We start from the raw sequence: 24,146 nt of genomic DNA, 5'->3' as shown, positions 1-24,146 counted from the left end.
AATTTCCATTGACCCTTTTCCCTCAGAGGTTCAGTGTCCCTTCTCAGCACTCCCCTCCTTTATCTCACAATTTCTTGGCAGTTTATTTCTTTTTCGTATACAGACTGGGTCCTGGTGATGAAATGTGTTGCTGCTAAAGACAACATATTCTTGCTCTGAAAGATGTGTTGTATTAGCCACAGATAGCTTTGTGCCGGAGATTGTAGAATGGCTTAGGTTGGAAGGGACCTTGGAGATCATCTACTCCAACCCTGCTGCCATGGGCAGGGATGCCTCTCAACTAGACTTGGTTGCCCAAGGCCTCATCCAGTCTGGCCTTGAACACCTCCAGGGAGGGGATATCCAGAGCCTCTGTGGACAACTCATTCCAGAGTCTCACCACCCTTGTACTCAAGAACTTTTCCCTAAGATCCAGTCTAACCCTACTCTTTCTCAACTTAAAATCATTCCCCCTTGTCCTGTCTCTAGACACTCTTATGAAAAGTCTCTCTCCAGCCTTCCTGTAGGGTTTCTTCAGGTATTGGAAGACAGCTCTAGGACTCTTTTCCTCTCCAGCCCCATCTCGCTCAGCTTATCCTCACAGTAGAGGTGCTTCAGCCCTTGGATCATCTTTGTGGCTCTCCTCTGGACTCGCTGCAGCAGTTCTATGCCCTTCTTATGATGGAGACACCAGAACTGGATGCATTGTTTGAGGTGGGTGATGGAGATGATGGAGAACTTGTTCTTCAGCTGCTTTCAGTGTGCATGATGGCTGATGCTGGCCTCAGCAGGGATGAGGGTGTGGCAAGGACACATGTCATTGTCACCTCACGTGCTGGCCAGGTCAGCAAGTATGTTTCTAGAGTTTGTTCTGTGTCTGAACTGGACCAACAAATCCTGAGTATGGGTGATTCTGGAGGGCAGAGCTGGCAGTTCATTCAGCTGGCAAAGCTGCAGTGGGAAGGGAGTGAGTGTCCCTATCACTAATGAGCTGAACTGAACTGGAAAGATTGAGCTGCCCAGGATCGGTGTGTGTGCTGATCCAGACAGTCTCTGGATGCTGACAGTGGGAGAAAAAAATGTAGCTGCTTTGTGTGTCAGGCTTTGTTCCAAATATTACTGTTGTTGCTCATGCTTAGGGTGTGAAAGGTAGGATCATGTCAATACTGCAAGAGCTCAGTCCTTTTCCCACCCCTGAAAGCATAATTAAATATCATTCCATTACCTAAATGAGCCATGGTACAGTCAGATGAAAATGATGTGTAGTGGCTAAACCACATTTGAAAGAATTGAGCAACATTGTCACTTTAAGGAAAACTTTTAAGGTGTTGGTGGTTTGGCATAGCCACTTGGACTGATCCATGCCCAGTTTTTTTCTGTAAGAGGGAAGGTGCAGAAATCCCAGGCTGGTGGGGGTTGGAAGGGACCTCTGGGAATCATTCAGTCCACCCCCCTGCTAAAGTAGAGTCATCCACAGCAGCAGGATCACAATGTCCAGGTGGATTTGGAATCTCTCCAGACAAGGAGACTCCACAACCTCTCTGGGCAGTCTGCTCCAGGGCTCCAGCACCTTCACAGCAAAGAATTTTCTCTTCCTATTCAGATGGAACTTCCTGAATGTGTTTTGGTTGAGGCCATGGGGAAACAACTGAAGAGTTGCTGTTGCATGCCTACTTCATGGGGATGATGAATATGGTTTGAGATAAAACATGCAAATAAGAAAAGCTCTAAATAAATGAAGCATGTTTTTAATTTGCATAGGCTTGTTTACATGCAGATTTGGAATGGAATGGAATGGAATAGGATAGAATAGGATAGGATAGAATAGAGAAGAGAAGGGAAGGGAAGAGAAGAGAAGAGAATAGACTGGACCAGGTTGGAAGAGACCTCCAAGATCATCACGTCCAACCCATCAACCAATCCAACCCACCTAAACAACTAACCCATGGCACCAAGCACCCCATCAAGTCTCCTCCTGACCACCTCCAATGATGGTGACTCCACCACCTCCCCGGGCAGCCCATTCCAATGGGCAATCATTCTCTCTGCATAGAACTTCTTCCTAACATCCAACCTAAACCTCCCCTGGTGCAGCCTGAGACTGTGTCCTCTTGTTCTGGTACTGACTGCATGGGAGAAGAGACCATCATCAGCCTGTCTACAACCTCCCTTCTGGTAGTTTTGGAGTACATAAAACCTTTCAATCTTTAGAAATTGTGGCTGTGGGTGTTCATGTGATGGCTGAAGCCCATTTCACCTTTTGTATTGTGGCTACACAGCATTGAGCTCTTTCTTCGTTACTTGCATTCAAACATCCCATGGTGTAGGTAGAAAAAGCTGTGTTTTCTGCTTTGCTGTTCTGTCTCATTGAACAGGTTTTGACCTCAGTTAAACGTAGAGTGAATCCTGAGTAATTCCATTGCAGCCAGTGATGTTGCTTTGTATTTACAGCAGTATCACTGAGGTCAGACCCTGGCTTTGGTTCTCTGCTTTCTTGATTTCCTAAATAATGCATGTTTCCCAAGTACCCTTTCACATCTCCTCTTCAGACCTCAATGGCTCCTCCTACTTTCCCAAATTCCAAAAGTAACAACGTAGGTGAAATGTTCTTGCTGAAAGCTTATTGAAGCAGGGTCTGGTTTTTATTAGCTCAACTGTTCTTCAGTTTTTCAGCCCTGTTTGACATTCCATTGTACTCGGGACAGGATCTGAACTCATCCTGCTTTTCTTGACTCATTTTTGTCAATTAGAAGTGCAGTGTTTTAAATTATAGGGTGCTCTTTGACCTTATCATTAAATAAGAATTGTGTTGCCTTGGTGACTTTTCAAAGCAGTTTTAAAGTGAAGATCAGAAAAAGGAAAAAAAAAACCACCCAACAACACCCAGTTGTGCCTTAAGGCATTATTGTAATCAGCATCATAACATGCTTGAAAGAGCTGAGTAAATGTGAGATGGGGCTGGAGAATGAGGTGAATTCAATTCTTCCTGTTTTTTGTTTATATTTCCTGACATGACACAGGCTTTGTAGATGTGGGCTCTGAACTTTACTACAGAATATCTTAATTTACTGTCTGCGAGAGAGAGAGTGATGGAATTTCATCTAGTTATTCTCTTATGTTAAAGTTGGCTTATTAAGATTGGAGGTGTGGACAGTTTTATCTGTATTTATATAATTTAGCTGGAACACTGGGGTCTTGGTTCACATCATGAGGGGAGACCTCATTGCTCTCTGAAACTCCCTGAAAGGAGGTTGCAGTGAGGTGGGAGTCAATCTCTTCTCCCTAGTACAAGGTGATAGAATGAGAGGAAATGGCCTGAAATTCCTCCAGGTTTAGGTTGGATATTAGGAAAAATTTCTTCACAAAAAGAGTGGTCAGGCATTGGAACAGGCTGCCCAGGGTGGTGGTGGAGTCACCATCCCTGGAGATGTTTGAGAAATGTGTAGACATGGCACTTTGGGACAGGGCTTAACGGCTATTCTGGTCTTAGGTTGATAGTTGGACTCAACAACTTTTAGAAGTCTTTTCAAACAATTCTGTGATTCTGTGATAATCACACCAGAAATTAATCCATAGCATTTTAATTAACATTTTTACAGATGGGCTTCTGCTGTCACAGTATCTCTGCCTTCATATAGTGATTAATAATTCTGCCCAGAATATCCATCTCTCACTCAAAGGAGATAGAAAGGGTGGGAGATGGGGAACACCACCTCCTTCACAGCTTGGAAACCTTGGGTGCAAACAACTCACTGTGGTTGAGCAAAACACTTAAGTATGTTTTTGTGTATATTGTGTTGATTTTGGTACCTTTTTCACTTTTGGTTAAGTGGTTTTTCTGAGTAAGCCTCTAAAGATTTGCCTTGGGCAATGAGGAGAATCTTTAACAGAGCTAGCAGTTTGAACCTCAGGCATTTGGGTGTCATTTTGTGCTCCAGAAACCTGAACCAGAGCCTCACACAGAGAGCCTGAGTCACTATTCATGTCTGTACTTGACTCTCTCCTAAATTCCTTGGAGTGACAGCCTTCACCATGACTGTACCAGTGGGCAGTTCAGTGAAAACAGTTGATTCCTCCATCCTACACAACTGACTGTTGTTCAAAGAGGCTTACGGTCCTTGTTCCTTGATGGTGTCCAAGATGTTGTTTACCTGGACCTGAGCAAAGCCTTTGACACTGTGCTGCACCACATCCTGGTCTCCAAACTGGTGAAACGTGGGTTTGATGGGTGGACCATGAGAGGGATAAAGAGCTGGCTTGATGGCTGCACCATTGACCAGTGGCTGTCAATGGCTCCATGTCCCAGTGGAGGCCAGTGACAAGCGGAGAACAGAGTCCAGTCGAGAAGGGCAAGGTTAATCTATTTTAAGACTAGCCTCAGCTAGAAGAATATATTGCCTGAGATGTATAACTAGTGATCTTGTCATTCAGATTAAACATGAGTGGCATCGTTGTCTGGCATTTTGGGCCAACTGAGGTATTAATTCATGCTGAAAATTATTTTTTTCCTTTCTATTTTTAATGGTAGAGTTTTTGGATGAGTTTTGGTTTTTAGCACTACTAGAATCTCATCAAGCTCTCATAACTTCATAAGTGGTTCCATATCCTATGTTAAGCCACTTGACTTCACTCTGAAGAGGCCGAGGAGTGCTCACTTGCCGCCTCTGATATGACAACAGTGGCCAACTACTTGAGGGTGGATTTTTCTCATAAAGTCTTAATGATATTAGAAGACTAAATGTGTGGTGTCAGTCTGACAAAAGAATATGAGAGGAAAAGGCCACGGAAAATAAACCCTAAAACCTTCCCCATTCCATCCCATTCCCAGCACAGACAGGGTGAGAAACTGTGATAACAGGACAGCTAAAAACGCTGAAAGCAAACTTCAGCTGATGAGATCAGCCTGTAAACCCCTTTGTTTCTCCTCAGTAGCAATGGTGATCTTAATGTTTGTTGGTGGCATCCTCAGTTAATGGACTTGGCTGCTAGCAGCTAAGGAATTAGCACCCACCTTGCACTTCTGTTGACTCACCACTTCCAGTATCTCAGCATGGGGTGTCAGGGTGTGTGTGAAAGCACCTGCATGTGAGCGTTTTCCAGGTTCTGCATTGTGTCTGGAAGAAAAGATGCTTTGGATTGACCTACATATACAAATCAAGTTGTGTCATTGACTTTTGGAGCTTGATGGCTTCATGGCCACAGATCCAAATTCTCCATAGAAGAAGGCTTTGTGCTCTGCTGTATAAAAAGACCAAACAATTTAGTGAAAACAATAATCATGGTAAATGCTTCAATTTTTAAAACTTAGTAATTCTATAGGAGTAACTTTGGTAATTATTTAGTGGTTGATTATTTCCATGGGAGAGCTTCATGTTTTTCCAGCAGTCGCTGAGTGCATCCCAGTCTTGTTGGACTAAACCAGACAGAGGATGAAATTAAGAAATACAACAGCTAAGGCAAATTAGAATCATAGAACTGTTGAGGTTGGGTGAGATCATCACACCCAACCACTGGCTTAGAGCTCACAACCTCAACACTACTGCTAAGCCACTACCACTCATCCATGTCCCTCGGCACCACATCCATGCTTCTTTTAGATCCCTCCAAGGATGGTGACTTCACCTCCCTGAGCAGCTTGTTCCAGTGCCTGACCACTCTTTCTGTGAAGAAAGTTTTCCTAATCTCCAACCTAAAGCTCCCCTGGTGCAACTTGATGCCATTTCCTCTTGTCCTGTCACTTGCTGCATGTTAGGAGAGACCGACCCCCACTTTGCTCCAGCCTTCTTTCAGGGAGTTGTAGAGGAGAAAGAGGTCCCCCCTCAGTCTCATTTTCTCCGAACAAGACAACCCCAGTTCCCTCAGCTGCTCCTCCCCAGACCTGTTCTCCAGCCCTTTCACCATCTTTGTTACCCTTCTCCGGAGATGCTCCAACATCTCAATGTCTTTCTTGGAGTGAGGGCCCCAAAAATGAACACAGTATTTGAGGTGTGGCCTCACCACTGCTGAACAGAATCACAGAATTGTCTCAGTTGGATAAGACCTCCAAGATCATCAAGGCCTAACACCACCATGGCCACCAAACCACATCCTGAAGTGCCATGGCCACATATTTCTTCAACACTTCCAGGGATGCCAACTCCACCATCTCCTTAGGCAGCCTGTTCCAATGCCTGACCACTCTTGAAGGAAAGGAATTTTTCTTAATCTCCAACCTAAACCTCCCCTGGCACAATTTCAGGCCATTTCCTCTCACTCTACCACCTGATACTAGGGAGAAGAAACCAAACCCCACCTCACTACAACTAGAAGAGGATAATCACACCCCAGTCACACTAGTCCTGATGCAAGCTGGGATGCCATTGGAATCGTAGAATCAGAGATGCATTGGATTGGAGGGACCTTTCAAAGTCATCTAGCCCCCTCTTCAGCAAGGACATCTGCAAGGTTGTAACCCTGACCTTGAATGCCCCCAGGGATGGGGCCTCCACCACCTTCCTGGGCAACCTGTTCCACCACCCTTATAGTAAAGAACTTAAATGAATCTAGGCTAATTTCTATTTGAGCACAACTCGTGGGGCCCTCAGTTTAGGAAAGATGTTGAGTTGCGGAATGTGTCCAGAGGAGGGCAACAAAGCTGGGGAGGGGTTTGGAGCACAAGCCCCATGAGGAGAGGCTGAGGGAGCTGGGGTTGATTAGCCTGGAGAAGAGAAGGCTCAGAGGAGACCTTATTGCTGTCTACAACTACCTGAAGGGAGGTTGTATACAGGTGGGGGTTGGTCTCTTCTCCCAGACAACCAGCACCAGAACAAGAGGACACCGTCTCAACCTGCTCCAGGGTGGGTTTAGGCTGGATGTTAGGAAGAAGTTCTTCATAGAAAGAGAGATTGCCCATTGGAATGGGCTGCCCAGGGAGGTGGTGGAGTCACCATCACTGGACTGTTTAGGAAGAGACTTGATGGGGTGCTTGGTGCCATGGTTTAGTTGATTAGATACTGTTGGATGATAGGTTGGACTTGATGATCTCAAAGGTCTCTTCCAACCTGGTCTATTCTATTCTATTCTAATTTTAAAAGGTGAGCAAAAAAAGCAAGATGTCAGCACAGTATCTTCCTGTCTGGCAGATTGAAGCTATCCTCACACAAAAGGAAAAGGACTGTTTTGTTTAGGGTAAAAAAAGTTAATGTTCTCATTTATTTATTTATTTTTCTCCTCCTTCCCTCCTCACATCTGCTTTCTGAATTAGTTTGGAGCATGCTTGCATTTTTGCACTAGTAAAACTCAGTGGAATTTTATAATCCACAGATAATATTTAACATTTCCCTCCCTTTCACAGCTTCCTAAACCAGACTGAACACTCAAACCTGCAGCAAGAGCAGAAATACTCTCATGATTTTCCATTTTCTCCTTCCAAAGCCATGAAACAGCTTTCCTATAGCCATTAACCTCCCCTTCTGCCACTGCTGGTATGCCTGTGTAACATCATTGCAGTCAGTGCCAGGGCTGTGAGCCTTGCAGAGGGCAAATAGCAATCTGCACAGTCTGGACTTCTGCTGCTGCCAGTGTGCTGACTGCAGCCCCTGCACCGAGCTGCGGGCTGCAGATAAAGCGTGGCTGGATCTGCATGGATTAGTAGATGCCCAGTTAAGCTCTCATGAATCTTCTTGCCATGAGCTGCCTGGAGTTATTGCATGTGCAGAAGAGCTGGCAAAAAAAAAAAAGTGTTTGTAAGTGAGTTGCCAGAGGAAAGAAGAATAATGCCAATTCTGGAACTTGTAGATGGCATCTCGGTACTGTTGCAGGGCAGGCACTGTACCCTTAGTGTATCTGTCTTATTTTCGTTCTTTGTGGCACTAAAGTTATCTTCTTGTAAAAGACTTCTGGTGCTTAGTTCTGAGTTTATCCTGAGCCAGGTCTGCTAATAATCCACAGATAATATTAGCAGAGAATTGTAGAATTGTTTCAGCTGGAAAAGGCCTCCAAGATCATTGAGTCCAACCATCATCCCAACACCACCATGGCCATTAAACCATGTCCCAGAGTCCCATGTCCATGCTTTTCTTGAATTCTCCACCACCTCCTTGGGCAGCCTCTTACAATGCCTGATCACTCTTGCAGGAAAGAGTTTTTTCCTGATATACAACCTAAACTTTCCCTGGCACAATTTCAGGCCATTTCCTTTAGTCCTGTCACCCAGTACTAGAGAGAATTGAATGTTTTTGCAGCTTCCTAAAAACTACTGAACACTCAAACCTGTAGGTTTGGCCGCCTCCTCTACTTGGAAGCTGCTTATACAGGGAGTGAAGATACTGTGACATTGTACTGCTAGTAGCCAGCAAAAGCCCTTAGTCTACCTGCTCGGAGGGTGGGAAGGGCCAACAAGTGGAGAGACCTTCTTGCTCTTTGCAACTACTTGAAAGGAGGCTGGAGCAAGGTGGGAGTCAGTCTCTTCTCCCAAGGAACAAGTGATAGGACAAGAGGAAATGGCCTGAAATTGTGCCAGGGGAGGTTTAGATTGGACATTAGGAAGACTTTCTTCCCCAAAAGGGTAATCAAGGCCTGGAACAGGCTGCCCAGAGCAGCGGCAGAGTCCTCATCCCTGGAGGTATTCAAAAGCCATGTAGATGTGGTGCTGTGGGACATGGTTTAGTGGTGACCTGGCAGTGCTGAGTTAATGGTTGGACTTGATGGTCTCTTCCAATGAAAATGAATCTATGATTCTGAAGCTGAAAGTCTTTATTTTAATGCCATGGAGACAAAAGTATTGATAGTCTATGCAGCTTTAATCAATACAGTTTATGAAATCTTTCTATCTGTTTTGTGGAGACACCAGCAATGCCCTTCAGCTTAGCAGGGCAGCAGGAAGAAGAACATTTTGTTGCTTCCCATGTGATTATTAAATGACACCCAGCAGCTAAACTTTTGGTGACTGTGGTGTGCCAGTCAGGAGAGTTGGCTGTGGGGCTGATGCAAACCACTGCCATGGGGGCCTTTGCTTGCTACTGCTTACTGCAAGGCATTTTCACTGGTTTGGACCACAGAAAGGCCATTGTCATGACCAAGTTATTTTGGCAGCTGTGGAGAATCTCCTCAGCCTGGCTGTGTGACTCCTTTCCCCCTATCCTGAGGTGGCCACTTGAGTTTCTCAAGCTTGGTTCCCAATAGTTCTGCAATAAGTTTGTCCCTTGCTGAATGATTTCTGCTACTTAAAAATGTTTTTGTTGGTGCCTTTTAGAAAATCACACAGTTACAGATGATACAGGCAAATGTTAAGGGGTGGGAGAGAGCTGCTTCCAGCTGACTCACCAGTTACCAAAGTAAACAGTGCTCTGATGAAAGTTTTGAGAGGCTTATCTGGCCATGAAAAGCTTGCTAGAGCTCTCTTTTTGTACTGACATTTCAATCCAAACCACATATTTGTAAAAATAGAAGTGAACTGTTTCAGTGTCCTCTCCTGCCCAGACTGGCTCTGTCAGAGAAGCACCACCAGTAACTGACCTTCTTGTAACATCTAATGGGGTACATTGAGAAGAATGTAGCCAGCAAGTTGAAGATTCTTCCTGCTTCGCCCTGGTGAAGCCACATCTGTGGTACTGGGTCCAGTTCTGGGCTTCCCCACATCAACAGAGACAGAAAACTACTGGAGAGAGTCCAATGAAGGCTACAAAGATGCTGAGGGGTCTGGAGCACCTCTGTGAGGAGGAAAGGCTGAGAGCCCTGGGGCTGTTTAGCCTGGAGGAGAGCAGCCTGAGAAGGGATCAGATCAATGCTGATCAGTAGATAAAGAGTGGGGTCAAAAGGATGGGGCCAGACTCCTGTGAGTAGTGCCCAGTGACAGGTCGAGGGGCATCAGTCGCAAACTGGAACCCAGGAGGTTCCATCTGAACAGGAGGAGAAGCTTCTTTGAAGTGAGGGTGCTTGAGCCCTGCCGCAGGCTGCCCAGAGAGGTTATGGAGTCTCCCTCTCTGGTGTGATTTCATACCCATCTGGACATTGTGGTTCTGTGGGTGACTCTGCTTTAGCAGGGGCATTGGACTAGATGATGTCCAGAGATCCCTTCCAACCCCACCATGCTGGGATTCTGGGATTTTATGGTCTTTAAACAGATGCTTTGACTTAAGCTAATTGAAATTTCTTTATTCACAGTGGTATTTGAGAGACCACTGAACTGCTGTTAGAGGCCTGGGTGTGATGTTCACAAGCGGGTATTGTTGGAGTGCACACTCAGTGTCTACAGACAGTGTTATCTGCCATGTTCTGTCAGCTGCATATGGGATAGTTTTGTGCAGTGGACATTTATGTGAAATGATGCATGGAGAGTTGAATTTACAGTTATAATGGCTAAAAGGGATGGTTTGGCTATATAATGGTTTTATACTGGTAATCCTTGAGCAATTAATTTTATAGTGTAATGCTCGGAGGGTAGCTGGAGCCTGGGGCCTGTTTTAAGTGAAATCAATAAACCTCTGTCATCCACTTGTAAAGAAAGCAGATGCATTTTTAATAGCAGAGTACTCTTATAAAGAATACTAACAGTTTTGCACTGAATGTGACACTACTTCTTTCTCCTAGCAGCTGGCCTCAGATTACTTTATTTCTGTTATGCTTGGAAATGTTCATTCTCAAAGGATGGCAACTGGACGCATCACAAAATGTTTGATACGTTCACGGCCGTGTATGTATATAGATGCACACACAATATGTCATCTCATGGAGACTTGATTTATACTCCTGAAAGTTCCTAAAAGAAATAATTTTCCTTTCTTTCATGGAATGGTTTGGGTTGGAAGGGGACCTCAAAGATCATCCAGCTCCACCCCCTTACCATGGGCAGGGACACCTTCCACTAGACCAGATTGTCCAAGGTCTCATCCAGTTTGGACTTGAACACCTCCAGGGAGAGGTCATCCACAATCTCCTGGGGCAACCTGTTCCTGTGTCTCACCACCCTCACTGTAAAGAATTACTTCCTAATCGCCGGTCTAAATTTGCCCTCCTCAAGCTTCAATCGATTACCTCTCATCCTATCACTATAAGCCCTTGTAAAAGGTTCCTTCCTGGCTTTCTTGTAGGCCCCTTTGAGTTACTGGAAGGCTGCAGGTGCCTTGGTATGAAAACTGAGCATACGTTACTGAGTTATGTTTTAATTATGCAGGTTCTGTGGTCAGTCTCACTACCTTTTTCTTTAGGGCTAGTTTGCATGTTTAAGTTTAAATGACTTTATTTAAAGTTTAAATAATTTTTCAAGGATTGTATCTAGTATCTTAAAGAATTCTAGGCCAGTCTTTTCTGTGCTTGTCTTGTCCTTTATGAAGGAAAATAACCCTAAAGCTTACTGTGCTGTGTATGAGATTTGTATCTAACAGATCTCCCTTGACCTAGGTCAGAATCATAGGATCATTAAGTTTTATAAAAGACTAAGCTCAAGTCCAGTTGTTAACCCAGCGTGCCAGGTCACCACTAAACCATACTCTTCAGCACCGTATCTACATGGCTTTTGAATACCTCCAGGGATGGGGACTTTGCCACTGCTTTGGGCAGCCTGTTCCAGGCCTTGACAACCCTTTTGGGGAAGAAAGTCTTCCTAATGTCCAATCTAAACCTCCCCTGGCACAATTTCAGGCCATTTCCTCTTGTCCTATCACTTGTTCCTTGGGAGAAGAGACTGACTCCCACCTGGCTCCAACCTCCTTTCAGTGAGTTGTAGAGAACCAGAAGGTCTCCCTTGAGCCTTCTCTAAACAGCTGCTCCTCACTGTACTTGTTCTCCAGACCCTTCACTAAGTCTGTTGTCCTTCTCTGGACATGCTCCAGCACCTCAATGTGTTTCTTGGAGTGAGGCCCCAAAATTGAACTCAGTGGACTGGTGTGTCCTCACCCAGTGCTGAGTTCAGGGGGACAGTCACTTCTTTAGTCCTGCTGGCCACACTATTGCTGATCCAGGCCGGGATGCTGTTGGCCTTCTTGGCCACCTAGGCACATGCTGGCTCATCTTCAGTCCACTGTCAACCAGCACCGCCGGGTCCTTTTCCTCCAGGCAGCTTTTCAGCCACTCTACCCCAGGCCTGGAGCATTGCAGGGAACTGTTGTGTCCTGAGTGCAGGACCCAGCGCTTGGCCTTTTTGAACCTCATATAACTCCCCTTTCTCAGAAAGACTCCAACAGGACCATTTAAATATAGGACACCATAATCCACCTAGGATTGTTAAAAATACAGGGTTGTTTTGCCATGTGAAGCCTGGTAAAGAACAGCATAGCATTAATCTGCAAAGCTCTTGTTTCTACAGTCTCTTGGCAGATTTAAGCACCAACTGCTTAGTGCTGTGGTCTCTATAAAGCTTGTTTGGAGAACGACTCCTGGTTTATTAATAACTGGGTAGTAATTACACATGTTAAGTACTGTTCCTGGTGTGGGCTAGTGCTTTATGTTGCAAAGTGTGCATGTAGAGTATTTCTCATCATTGTGGACTGAGCAGCTCTGGGTTGTCCTGCTCTCAGGGTACTTAAGTTGCTGTTGGTAACGTTATTTGCTGATGGGGTCTGGTTTTGTGCAGAGGTGGGTGCTGAGTGCATTAGTAATTACATATCCTTCATGAAAGCAATATGGCTGCAGTTTCAGCAGTAAGACAGCCAGTTGCTTTTTCAGTTTTGGTTATGTCTCATGACCCAAAACCTGACTTGGCTTCAGTAAGGTAGCCCTCTCCAAGGATCTTTAGAGTCTCTTTGAAGGAAGTAATCTGTGAATATTATCTTTCAAGCAGCAGAAGCTTTTAATTAGACTTTGTAATTGGATTCATCTATCCTGGAAAAACAAAGTTGTCAGACAGCCTCTGGACCCCTCCCACTGTGAGATACATCTGGGGACACAGTGGGAACCAGAGTTCAGTGGAGGAAGCGAAGGAGCCTTATGGGCCAGCCTGTGGTAACCTGCAGTGCCAAGAGGCTCCCGATGGTGGAGCTCGGCTGTTCCCCGCCCGCTGTGGTGTGGGCAGCAGCTCAGAATGAAGCTCTGCTAGATACTGCAGGAAACAAGTTCCTTTGGAATGAAATGTTGAATGAAAAATGGAGTTTTGCATAGTATTTGATTAGAGTTCAAGGCGTTAAGGTTATTAATGACCGAAGAGCATTGTAAAATCTGTGGTTCCATGAATTCCTGCCCTGTTCTGTAGTGTCAGTTCTTCATCCAGCACTGTTAAAAGTGTTGAAGGAGCAGTGCCAAAATACACAGAGCAGAAGATGAGACAGAAATAGGCCTGGCCTGAACTGGAGTTCAGAATGGAGAAAGAATGTAAAGAGCGTTATGAACTGAAGCTTACTGGGTTCAGATTTTGTTAACAAGGGGAAATAAACAAAACCAGAGGGACTCTGATGACCTTTTTGGATGTTGAGCGGGAGCTGGGAGCCAGCCTCAGTGACGGCATGCTGCTCCCACGCTGTACAGTACAGAGGCTGTGGCTGCAGTCTTTATCAGTTCTTCATTCCTTACTGGAGACTTAGGGAAGAAATCAGTCAAAGCTGCTTGTATCACATCCATAAATGTTTGGTTGTTTGTTTGTTGTTCTTGTGTCTGCTGGTGCTTTGTCTCTTTAGGGGGAAAAAGCAGCAGGCTGAACTTCTGTACTCTTGGCAGTACTCAATGGACAAGTGTAAAACCAAAACTGTTCACAGAGGAGGTGCAGAAGAGCACGGGCAGCAATTCTCAGCATCCTTCCTTTCTCAAATCTTGAATAGAGACCACCTAGTCATAACAGACTCATGTGATCTCCATGGCCTCCCTTAGGGACTGTCAACTGAGTTGCCAGCTGTGTGTGCTGTGATTCGGGCAATTGTCCATTGAGTTCTGGCTAGAGAAGGCCAAAACCATTTCAGAAATGATGGCTGCTGGCCCCTTGATGAGAACAGACCTCCAGGGCTGTTCAAAGAACAAAGGGATGGAGAAGGAAAGTGACTATCCTGCAGATGCCAGGAGTCTGTATGTGTCTTGTCCCCAGAAAGGAAAAAAAAAACACCTTATACTATACCAAGGCACATTTTCAGTACAACTGCTGTTAAATCTTTGGTCCCTGAGTTTCAGCCAGGCTTTGGCCACTGGCCTGAGGTGACTAGTGAGGAATTTGAAGTACAAGAGTGATGACCATCACCATCCATGAGGATGGAGCTTCAGTAATCATACAATCCTAGAATGGTTTGGGTTGGAAGGGACTTTAAAGATCGTCTAGTTCCATCTCCACTGCCATGGTCAAGAACACCTCCTACTAGACCGGCCCAATCCAGCCTGGCTTAGGACACTTCCAGGCTTGAATCCTCCACAGTTTCCCTGGGCAACCTGTTCCAGTGCCTTACCACCCTCAGGGGAAAAATTTCCTCCTAATGTCTAATCTAAATCAAATTTCTTCCAGTTTGAAGCCATTTCCCCATGTCCCATCACACCATGCTTTTCTAAAATGTTCCTCTCCAAATCTCCTGTATCCCCTTCAAATACTGGAAAGCTGCTCTAAGATGTCTATGGAACATTCTTTTCTCCAGGCTGAACAATCCCAATGCTCTCAGCCCAGCCTCACAGCAGAGGGCTTCCAGCCCTCCCAGCATTGCTGTGTCCCCTTTCCAACAGCTCCATGTGTCTACTGTGCAGAGGATTCCAGAGCTGGCACCAGCCCTGTAGGTGGGGTCTCAGCAGAGCACAGGGGCAGAATCCTCTCCCTCCACCTGCTGCCCATGCTCTTCTTTGTGTTATGATGCTCCACTAAAGCTGGGTTGGGCACCTTAGCAGTGCTTTGCAGGGGGCTTCAGTCTGGTTTTTGAGTAGCTAACTAAAGGAAAATTGTGTGCAGTCAAACTCCTGGTTGCTTGTCTCCTTGAGCTAAAGTTTGCATATTGAGGTTAATAGTCAAAAGTCATGGGGCTGAAAGCTGTTAAAAAGAGAAAGAGATGACTGCATTAATGCAGTGTGAGCTTATGGGGTTTATTTGACTTTTGCCTGCCTGGTTAAGAATCTGGTAAAAGCTGCTCACTGAAAGTTTTTGGGCTCTTAAAAATTTACTTGTAGCCAGGTTAGAGTCTGAAAGCTAAAAGCAACCAAGTCTTGAGAGAACATCCTTCAGGGAAAAACTTGAATTCACTTGCTCCGTGTTCTAGCACTAAGCATCTTGGCTTACTTCAGTGCTCTCTGAGTCCATTGGAAGGGTTGCGCCGGTGGCGTGTGCATTGACTTTGGGGTACTTGTTGCAGGAAGCATCTTCAGCACTGCATCTGGAAGACATCAGCGAGATCTTTATCCACACTGCACCCATCAGCTTTTGTCGGAGCTTTCATACCTCAGTAGAAGGCTTTAAGTTTGCTGCTTTTTTGAGGTGGTGGTTAAGCAATACTTACAGAACCATAGAATGGAAAGGACCTTCAGAGACCATCTAGTTCACCCCCCAATGGACATATGCAACTAGAACAGGTTACTCAGAACCCCAAGCAACCTGACCTGCAGTGTTTTCAGGGGTGGGGCATCTCTCACCTCACTGGGCTACCTGCCCCAGTGTCTTACCACCCTGAGTGTATTAGCTTGTATTTTCTGTGTCAGCTGCTTGGGTTTAGTAGTCTACTAAAGAAATGTCAGTCAAACGTGAAACAGCTTTTAGAACATAATGGTAAAAAAGAATCTTCTCTATCTGTATGGATATGTTTGTCACCTATTTGAGGAGTAAAAACATTTCACTGTCTTTTGAGGTGGCCCTTGAAAGTATTGTTCTTTGATTTAATTGCACCCATGATGTCAGACTCTGGTGCTGAAAAGGTCAAGAGAGTACTGTGAAACATTCCTGATGGCAGCTCATGAGTGACCTGTAGTGCGGAGAAGTCCTAATGTATAGGACCCAATTTGCTGGTAGGAAATTAAAGGTTTCTGCTTATGTGCCCTTAGGAAAGCTGGCTGGAGGCTGGCTGGGAGTAGCTCTGTCGTTAGTTGTATTTTCTTAATCCTTGGAAGGTAGCTACTCCCAAAGCTCTTCAAAAGAGCTATAAGCAGAGCTTTAGAATGAATTGGATGCAGAGAAGGAAGCTTGAGAAGAGAGCCTTAAATCAGATGAAGCTCAGTGCTCAGCACTGGTAGTAAACAGTTCCTGGGGAATCATCACACACTGATTTCTCTTGGCAGCAGGCCTGGCTTAGGCATTTTAGCTGTCCCAGCTGATCAGGCCCAATCCTTTATCGTCCTTCACTTGTGCAGGTGGAAGTATTCAAGAGTAAATACACAAAACAGGACTGGAAGACAGATCTGATACCAAAAACTATGTTTATATTTATAAATAAAACATGGGCAGGCAGTGGTGTCTATGAGACTCATATTATCATAGTAGTAGTATCATAGTATCAGTCAGGGTTGGAAGGGACCACAAGGATCATCTAGTTCCAACCCCCCTGCCATGGGCAGGGATACCCCACACTAGGTCAGGTTGGCCAGAGCCTCATCCAGCCTGGTCTTAAACACCTCCAGGGACGGGGCCTCAACCACCTTCCAGGGCTTCACCACTTTCATGGTGAAGAACTTCCTCCTCACGTTCAGTCTGAATCTCCCCACCTCCAGCTTCATTCCATTGACTTCATTCCATAGACTTCTGATCCTGAAAATTGGCTGAACTGCCACAGAGGAAGCAGCACTGGATGCAAAGATGGAAAGGCGAGATGGGAAATGTTTTAACTGGGACGACTCTTGAAATGGATGTGTGCAGCCATGCCCACTGTGGGATTTGTATTTTCTCCCACCATCAGAAATACCTCTCAAGAGTGAAGTTTTGACACATGTTAGAAATGTATGCCGGGCTGCCTCCACCTAATTCCCATTTGCAGCATCCAAAATGTTCCCTTCTTTCATCCCTGGCCCTTTGCCATACTTGTATTCCCAGTGAACTCAGTAAACCAGAATCTCTCAAAATGGTGTGAAAATCAGACATTTATTTTACAGCCTGAGGATACAAGTGACTTGCTTGCTTAGTTTGACCTGTAGATTCTCTTTCATACCACACTACTAGTGTGCCCCTTCTGAAGTGTCTGTGCTCTTTGGAAGTATCCAGAAGTGTGGGGACATTTTAGGGCCATATTTTGTTTTCTGTTTATTATCTTGGATATGGTTTTGAATCAGGGAAATATCCTTGCTCTGGATTAGAAGGAAAAATTCTGTGGGTGAGAGCACTCTGCAGGACTTAGCATCTGTGCCAAAATTCCTCCAGCTACCAAGTGTCAATTAGAGCCTTTTTTTTTTCCAGAGCAAACAAATTCAATGTTCTGAGTTGATGAGAGGTAGGCAGATTGCTTCCATATTCCTTTGCCGAATTCTCCTAAAGCATCCAGCTGTCCAAAAGAGACATTTGGTGCAGAGGCTGTCCATGGTCAGGATTAAGGGACTGCCAAATTTACAATCACCCTCCCTCAGTGGTAATGATGTGTGATTGTGGTTCAGTGGGTAATTTATGGTTTTCCCGATGTGCTTTTGCTATTCAGCTTGTATAGACACATGCAGCCATTTGAGGTGCATGCAGAAAGCCATGGAAAACCAGCATGGCCTTTCAGAATGGCCAGTTTCTGAGTCACTGGGGACTTCTTATTTACAAAAGAGATGGTTGGTATCGGATTTGTTCGAGAAAGGAAGTATTGAGGTTCTTGGTCTCTGTCAAATGGACTGAGACTCGGTTTTATGGTGTCATATTTAATTGCTTAGGTACAAGACCAAATACTAGAGTGGTTAGGTTGAGCTCTGTAATTTCAGTTTACAGAATCCCAGCATGGTGAGGGTGGGAAGGGACCTCTGGGAATCATTCAGTCCAACTGCCCTGCTAAAGCAGGGTCATCCAGAACAGGTTCCTCAGGGTCACAGTGTCCAGGTGGGTTTGGAATTTCTCCAGATAAGGAGACTCCACAACCTCTCCAGGGAGCCTGCTTCAGAGCTCCAGCATCTACGCACCAAAGAACTGTCTCCTCATGCTCATGATGGTTCATGATGGAACCTGCTGGGTTCCAGTTTGTGCCCATTGCCCCTTGCCTTGTCACTGGATACCACTGTCTGTCCCCATCCTCTTGCCCCCCACCCTTTAGCTCTTCCTGAGCATTGATCAGATCCCCTTTCAGGCTGCTCTTCTTGAGGCTAAACAGCCCCAGGTCTCTCAGCCTGTCCTCCTCACCAAGACATTCCAGCCACATCCAGCACATCATCTCTAGAGGCCTGAGGACTGCTTTGGAATAGTGAGTACTTTGAAGACCTTCCTAACAAAGTAGCCCTGAAATTCCAGTATTGCTACCTAAAATGGATTCATATCTCAGCATCAGCACAAACATCTTAGGGGACTCTATAGTCAGAGTGCTGTAATGGGCTGTTAGAGTATTCCATGTATTTGCCTAAAGAACCAATTAAGTTTAAAAAAAACCAAGAAATGTTGGGGTTTTTTTGTCTGCTTTGTTTGATGTGTTTGCAGGATGTAGTTTCTGACTAAATCTTGTGTATTGAGAGTGATATGCTTGCCACTGTGCTTGAGTTGAGGAATGTCCTACTTGTGTGCTTGACTTCTGCAAGCAGTTACTGAGACTTTGGGTAATTTTGGGTGTGGATCAATGTACAGTTAGATCTGTGAGTTGAGTGGCTGTGGCCTTTAAAGATGCACAAGAGAACCAAGTTGTGCCTTCACTGCTTTTCTCAGACTCCAGAACCTATTCTGAGTACTGACACATTAATCTTGTATTCCTGTGAAGGTCTCAGTTCTATCTTGATGACAGATGGCTCTCTACTTGATGCTGACCCAGCCATGTTGCCTTTCCACCTCTCATCTAGGTGCCATCTCAAAGATCTGCTCTTTACTAAACTCACAGCAGAGGGCGGCCAGAGCCTTGGCATGATCCTGACATGTCCTGGCAAGGGCTGGGTCTTGGCATCCGTGTCCTGCTGGAGAGGGCTCTCGCAGCCTGCAGAGAAGCAAGGCCAAACCCTCATCCAATTGAAACTGGGTGTGCTGGTTTAGCTGAGCTGAAGTCATGCTGCTTTTCAGACTGTTACTTTACAGGGAGAGAGTCTTTCCAAGGAATTTACTGCTCAGGGATTGAAAAGTGCAATCCCTCAGCTGTTGGGGAATAATGGAACTGGTGGGTTTGCTAGATGTATAAACCCCAGTCTCTTCTATCCTTTGGAACAATGGTTGGCAGGGGATGGATTTGAAACAAAAGATTTTGGAGTTAGTTTTATTAGAGGCACATACTGAAAGAGTACCCAGAGGAAAATGGTCACTAGTGGAGTGCTAGAGGATGGCAGGAGGGAGTTTATGGAAGAATGGTAAGTCCTTTTGTTGGCTCTTTTGATGCTGGTATAGCATTTTAGTAAATAACATTTATAGATGAATGACTCACAGCCATAAAAAAACCCAAACTCAGGGCACTGGAATATTCTCAGAAAGGTTTTGTGTGATCTCCTGGGGGACTTTCACACAGATAAGCAGCTCCACTTAGCAAAAGCACTTGTTAAGAAAGCCCCCCACACAAACGTGTGTGATTACTGTAGACTTGAGTGATGACTGTTGCTGGAATTCCAGTGAAATCAAACTTTGCACAGTTTAAAGGAGAGGAATAATATCTCAGTTCTATAAGATCAGTAAGTATTAACTTGTGTAGGGCTTGGAACACAGTGTTTGGGCTGCTGAGGCAGCACTTCATGTCGGCTAAAGCTGTGGTAAACTGTCAGTACTGCAGCTTCAGGCTTTTCTTTTACCCTGACAGTGGAATTGTCCCCCTTTTTGTATGTCTGTGCTCAACTGATTTCTTTATGAGTGGTTAGGGGCACTAAGCTAGCATAAATCTCACCTGCTCCCTTTTTGTGCCTGTTTATTTAATCAGCTTTGGCTCAGCACCCTGACCCAGCGTACTGAGCTCAATGAATGCCCGTGACTGGCACAAGGACAGGGCAGGAATAGAATGAAATGTATGGGTGCCAAGACCATGAAGGTTAATGTAGCAGGAAGGTACACTCAGCAGGAAACCATAGCTGCAGGAAAACAGCTGTGTGTCCTGCCAGTTCTCAGTGTAGTTTCACAGAATGCTTTATGCACCTATAAATGTTTAAGACATCTAGGAGTTGGTAATACTAGAACAGAGTTAACACTGAGTGCTATTGGGATTGGAAGAGACCTCTGAGGATCATCTAATCCAACCCCGCCTGCTAAAACAGGGTTACCCACAGCAGGTTGCCCAGGATCACAATATCCAGGTGGGTTTGGAATCTCTCCAGAGAAGGAGACTCCACAACCTCTCTGGGTTGGCTGATCCAGGGCTTCAGCACCTTCACAGGACAGTTGTTTTCCTTCCTGTTGAGGTAGAATCTTCTGGATTCCAGTTTGTGCCCACTGCCCTGTGCAAATCTAGTGTTACTAGATTCAGAGTCAGATTTCTGTGCTGAGTACATCATTCTCAATTATTCCTTTCTGTTAAACACTTCCAATTTAATTCTTTTATTAGTACCAGATTTTTATGACTCTGAAGCAGTCAGCTTCTCCAGTTTTCTTGTAGTAACTTTGTGTTTTCCTCATACTTTCCAATTCTTTTCATCCTAGAAATTGGTCCAGTGACAATAACCACAGATCCCAAGAAATTTCAGTTTGAACTCAGAGAACTTTATGTTCAGGTGAGTACTTGTTTGTTCTTTCTGTGGTTCTAGCAAAAACCACACTTCTTCCCTCTAATCTTTCCTCTCATGTTAATGTTTCTTTTACAATGAGTCAAGGGGAGGTAGACCATGGACCTGCTGGAGCCATCCAGAGGAGGGCCTTAAACATGATCAGAGGGCTGGAGCACCTCTCCTATGAAGGCAGGCTGAAAGAATTGAGGCTGTTCAGCTTGGAGAAGAGAAGGCTCCAGGGAGACCTAATAGCTGCATTTTGATATCTGAAGGGGACCTACAGGAAGGCTGGGGAGGGACTTTTTAGAAGGACTTTCAGGGATAGGATGAGCGGCAGTGGCTTGAAACTGGACGAGGCTAGATTTAGGTTGGACATCAGGAGGAAGTTCTTTACAATGAGAGTGGTGAAATACTGGAGCAAGGATGTGGGCAATATCTCCCAACTCTGGACACATTCAAGATTAGACTTGATGTGGCTCTAGGCAGCCTGATCTAGTTGGAGGTGTCTCTGCTGACTTCAGGGACAAGATGACCTTTGAGGGTCCCTTCCAACCTGTGAATATGAATCTGTCATTTTACCTGCACAAACTGCCACCCATGTGTTATCTGGTCATCTTAATGTATGATCATGATTAATTACTTTGCCTTAGTGTGCATCATTATATGGGGGCTCAGTTCAATGGCACAAGAAAGAATAGTTAGGTAATGCTAACATTTATTTTACACTCAATTGTCTTACCACTTATTCACAGAAGCTTTTATGAACTGTTTGACTGTGTTCTGGAACTTTCTTCCCATGAAAATACTTCATTAGCTTTAATTGACTAAGATAGGTACAAAAGGACTGTAAGACCCATGTGGTACTACTTATGCACTGCCCTCACTGCCACGTGTCACTTGGCACCTACTGATTCAAAGGCATCTGGCTGGTTGAAGCACTCTTGAATTGCATCTGTAGCTGTGCTCAGGAGGCAAGTGGCAGTTTTTGAACTAGCACAGCAGTGTGTCTCCCTTGGTGGACTTCCCTTGGAGAGCATGAACCACAAATGACATCTGGATTGTGTGATGGAAAGAAAGTGAAATACTGGAATAGAGTTACCCTTACTGAAAGAAAATATGATCCTATTGTCTTGTTTTTTTAATCGAGCAAAATGCTGCTGACCTGTGGAGCACCTTGCTGGAGTCAGGAGTGCCAGGCAGCCTCTCCCTGAGAAACTGCCATGTGGGGTAATCTCCATAATAAAGGATTGTTTGAAAGCCAGTAGCGATAGTTTGGGAAGAATAAGCAGTTTAAAAGTTGGCAGAAAGACTAAATTTGGAGCAAGCAACAGTAAATATTCAAGGAGACAGAAGATGCCAGCCATTCTGCTTTTCTCCTTCACAGGGAAATTGAACCTTTAAACGTTGTTCCAATACTCATTTTTGGTTTTTTGAATAGCTGTACCAGAAAGTAATTGAAGTTCTTTCTACAAGGTGTGTGATTGAGGTAAAGTCCTGGAGAATTTAAAAGTCTTCACTGACAAGCAAGTTGTTTAAAAGTTGCTGTCTAAGGAATTTAAGATTTCTTTTCTCCTGATGGGCTGCATGTTTTGCAATTACTTTCATGATGTTCTTATTTGTCTAAATTAAGTCTGTCACTGACTTTAATTCATTCATTGCATTGGTGGAGGGCCAAAATATGAATTAAAGAAGTGATTAGAAAAGGACTAATTGATCATCCTGCAGTAGATGTGAATGCTTTCAGAAAATGTGAACACTTCCCTACCTAATTACTATTAGTATTTTTCCCAGAAAGTTAAAAAATGCAAGAATGAATATTGTGGAGGTAGTAGAATTTCAGTGTAGGTTCATTTCTCATTAATGAACAAAGCTAAAATTCAGGCAAAGATAAATTACTGTAAGGAGTCTTATGTACAAAATATATTAGGTCAAAACATGCTCTCCAGGAACACTGCAAAATTGTTCTTTCTGGGCATCAGGGTAAGCCCAGCTCTTGTTTACCAACTAAATTCATGTGGTCGCAGGATGGTTGGACATTAGAAACAGGCTATTGGCTGTTATGTGACATCAGGTAAAAGCAGTCTGGATACATTGTGCTGAAGAAACTTGGCCTTATTCATTCTACATTCACAGTGACAAAGGAAGTACTCTTTTGACTCCTAAGAATGGTTTAGCTTGTAAGGGACCTTAAAGATCATCTAGTTCCAATTTCCCTGCCATGGACAGGGACACTTTCCTCTAGACCAGGTTGTTCCAGTCCTCATCCAGCCTGGCCTTGAACACCCTCAGGGAGGGGGCATCCACAGCTTCCCTGGGCAACCTGTTCCAGTGTCTCACCACCCTCACTGGAAAGAACTTCTTCCTAGTCTCCAGCCTAAATCTCCCCTCTTCCAGCTCAAAGCCATTGCCCCTCATCTTATCTCTACAGGCAGTTGTAAAAAGTCCCTCCCCAGTTTTCTTGTAGTCCCCTTCTGCCTGTGTTTCATCAGTAAATACCTGTCAAGTACTCTCACGGACAGCATGACGGTAATCTGCACTTGGGCAGCAGTGGTTTCTGAGTGTTTCTAAGAGCTGAGCAGATTTTTTGTGTGTTCTCATGAAAGATCCATCTTTCACAGTGGTTACTCATTTTCATAAGCAATATGTTTAAATCTTGTCTATCTGCAAATCTTTTACAGTATATTCATGTAGTTTCAGAGTCAATGATCCTATGATACAGATGCCAATACACTGGCATCCACGGTTATGAAAAGGACATTTGAGTATTTCTCAGTGCAAAAACGTAAAGCAATATTCTAATAACCCTTTAAATCAGATACTAAATCCATTGGGTATCCATTTGTAAGTGGGTAGAATGCCATTTAAGTAAATAGTTAGACAGATACAAAATGTAGACCTGTGAAATTTCCCTGGCACAGATGAGCTGAGCTAACAGCCTGCTTGCTGTGTGCCTGTCCAGAATGAATGGAAAATGAGACTTGCTGAGCTTTACTCACCTCTGGCTTTCTAGAGGTAATTGTAACCATATTTAATTGCAACTTGGAAAGAAAGCCAGGAAACATTTAAAGGAAAAATGTATTTTTTTTCTTTTTTTTTTTTTTTTAATAAAGCCAATCTATTTCTGTTTCATAGTTCTAATTTGTTGCTACCCCTCTTCTGTTAGAATAAAAATGGTCATGCTTGTTCACAGTATAACCATTTAGCTCAGTAGTGCCTTCTACAGAAAAGGTGGGGGTTGAAGGAACCTCTGGGGATCATCCAGTCCAACCCTCCTGCTAAAGCAGGGGCACTCACAGCAGTTTGCCCAGAAACACAATGTCCAGGTGGGTTTGGCATCTTTCCAGAGAAGGAGACACCACAGCCTCTCTGGGTGCCTGCTCCAGGGCTGCAGCACCCCCATAGATGAAGCCTTCTAGGTTCCAGTTTATGCCTGTTGTCCCTTCTCCTGTCACTAGGCACCGCTGAAAAGAATCAGTCTCCATCCTCTTACCTCCCACCCTTTAGCTATCAATCAGCTCCCTTCTCAGTCTGCT

General features: G+C 44.6%; 1 protein-coding gene across 1 annotated transcript in view; it reads left to right on the top strand.

The window, feature by feature from the left end:
- Positions 1-24,146, top strand: part of HMCN1 (hemicentin 1) — a 206,510-nt gene that overhangs the window by 14,403 nt on the left and 167,961 nt on the right. The window contains exon 2 of the mRNA XM_068141310.1: positions 20,549-20,619. Coding sequence (XP_067997411.1) covers positions 20,549-20,619 — 71 coding nt within the window. The remainder of the gene's footprint in view (positions 1-20,548; positions 20,620-24,146) is intronic.

This window comes from Melanerpes formicivorus, unplaced genomic scaffold, assembly GCF_026170545.1.
Source record: "Melanerpes formicivorus ecotype bairdi unplaced genomic scaffold, bMelFor1.0.p_v2 SCAF_7, whole genome shotgun sequence".
Classification (NCBI taxonomy): domain Eukaryota; kingdom Metazoa; phylum Chordata; class Aves; order Piciformes; family Picidae; genus Melanerpes; species Melanerpes formicivorus.
Note: the sequence above shows the minus strand (reverse complement) of the source record. Positions and strands in the feature narration are given on the sequence as shown.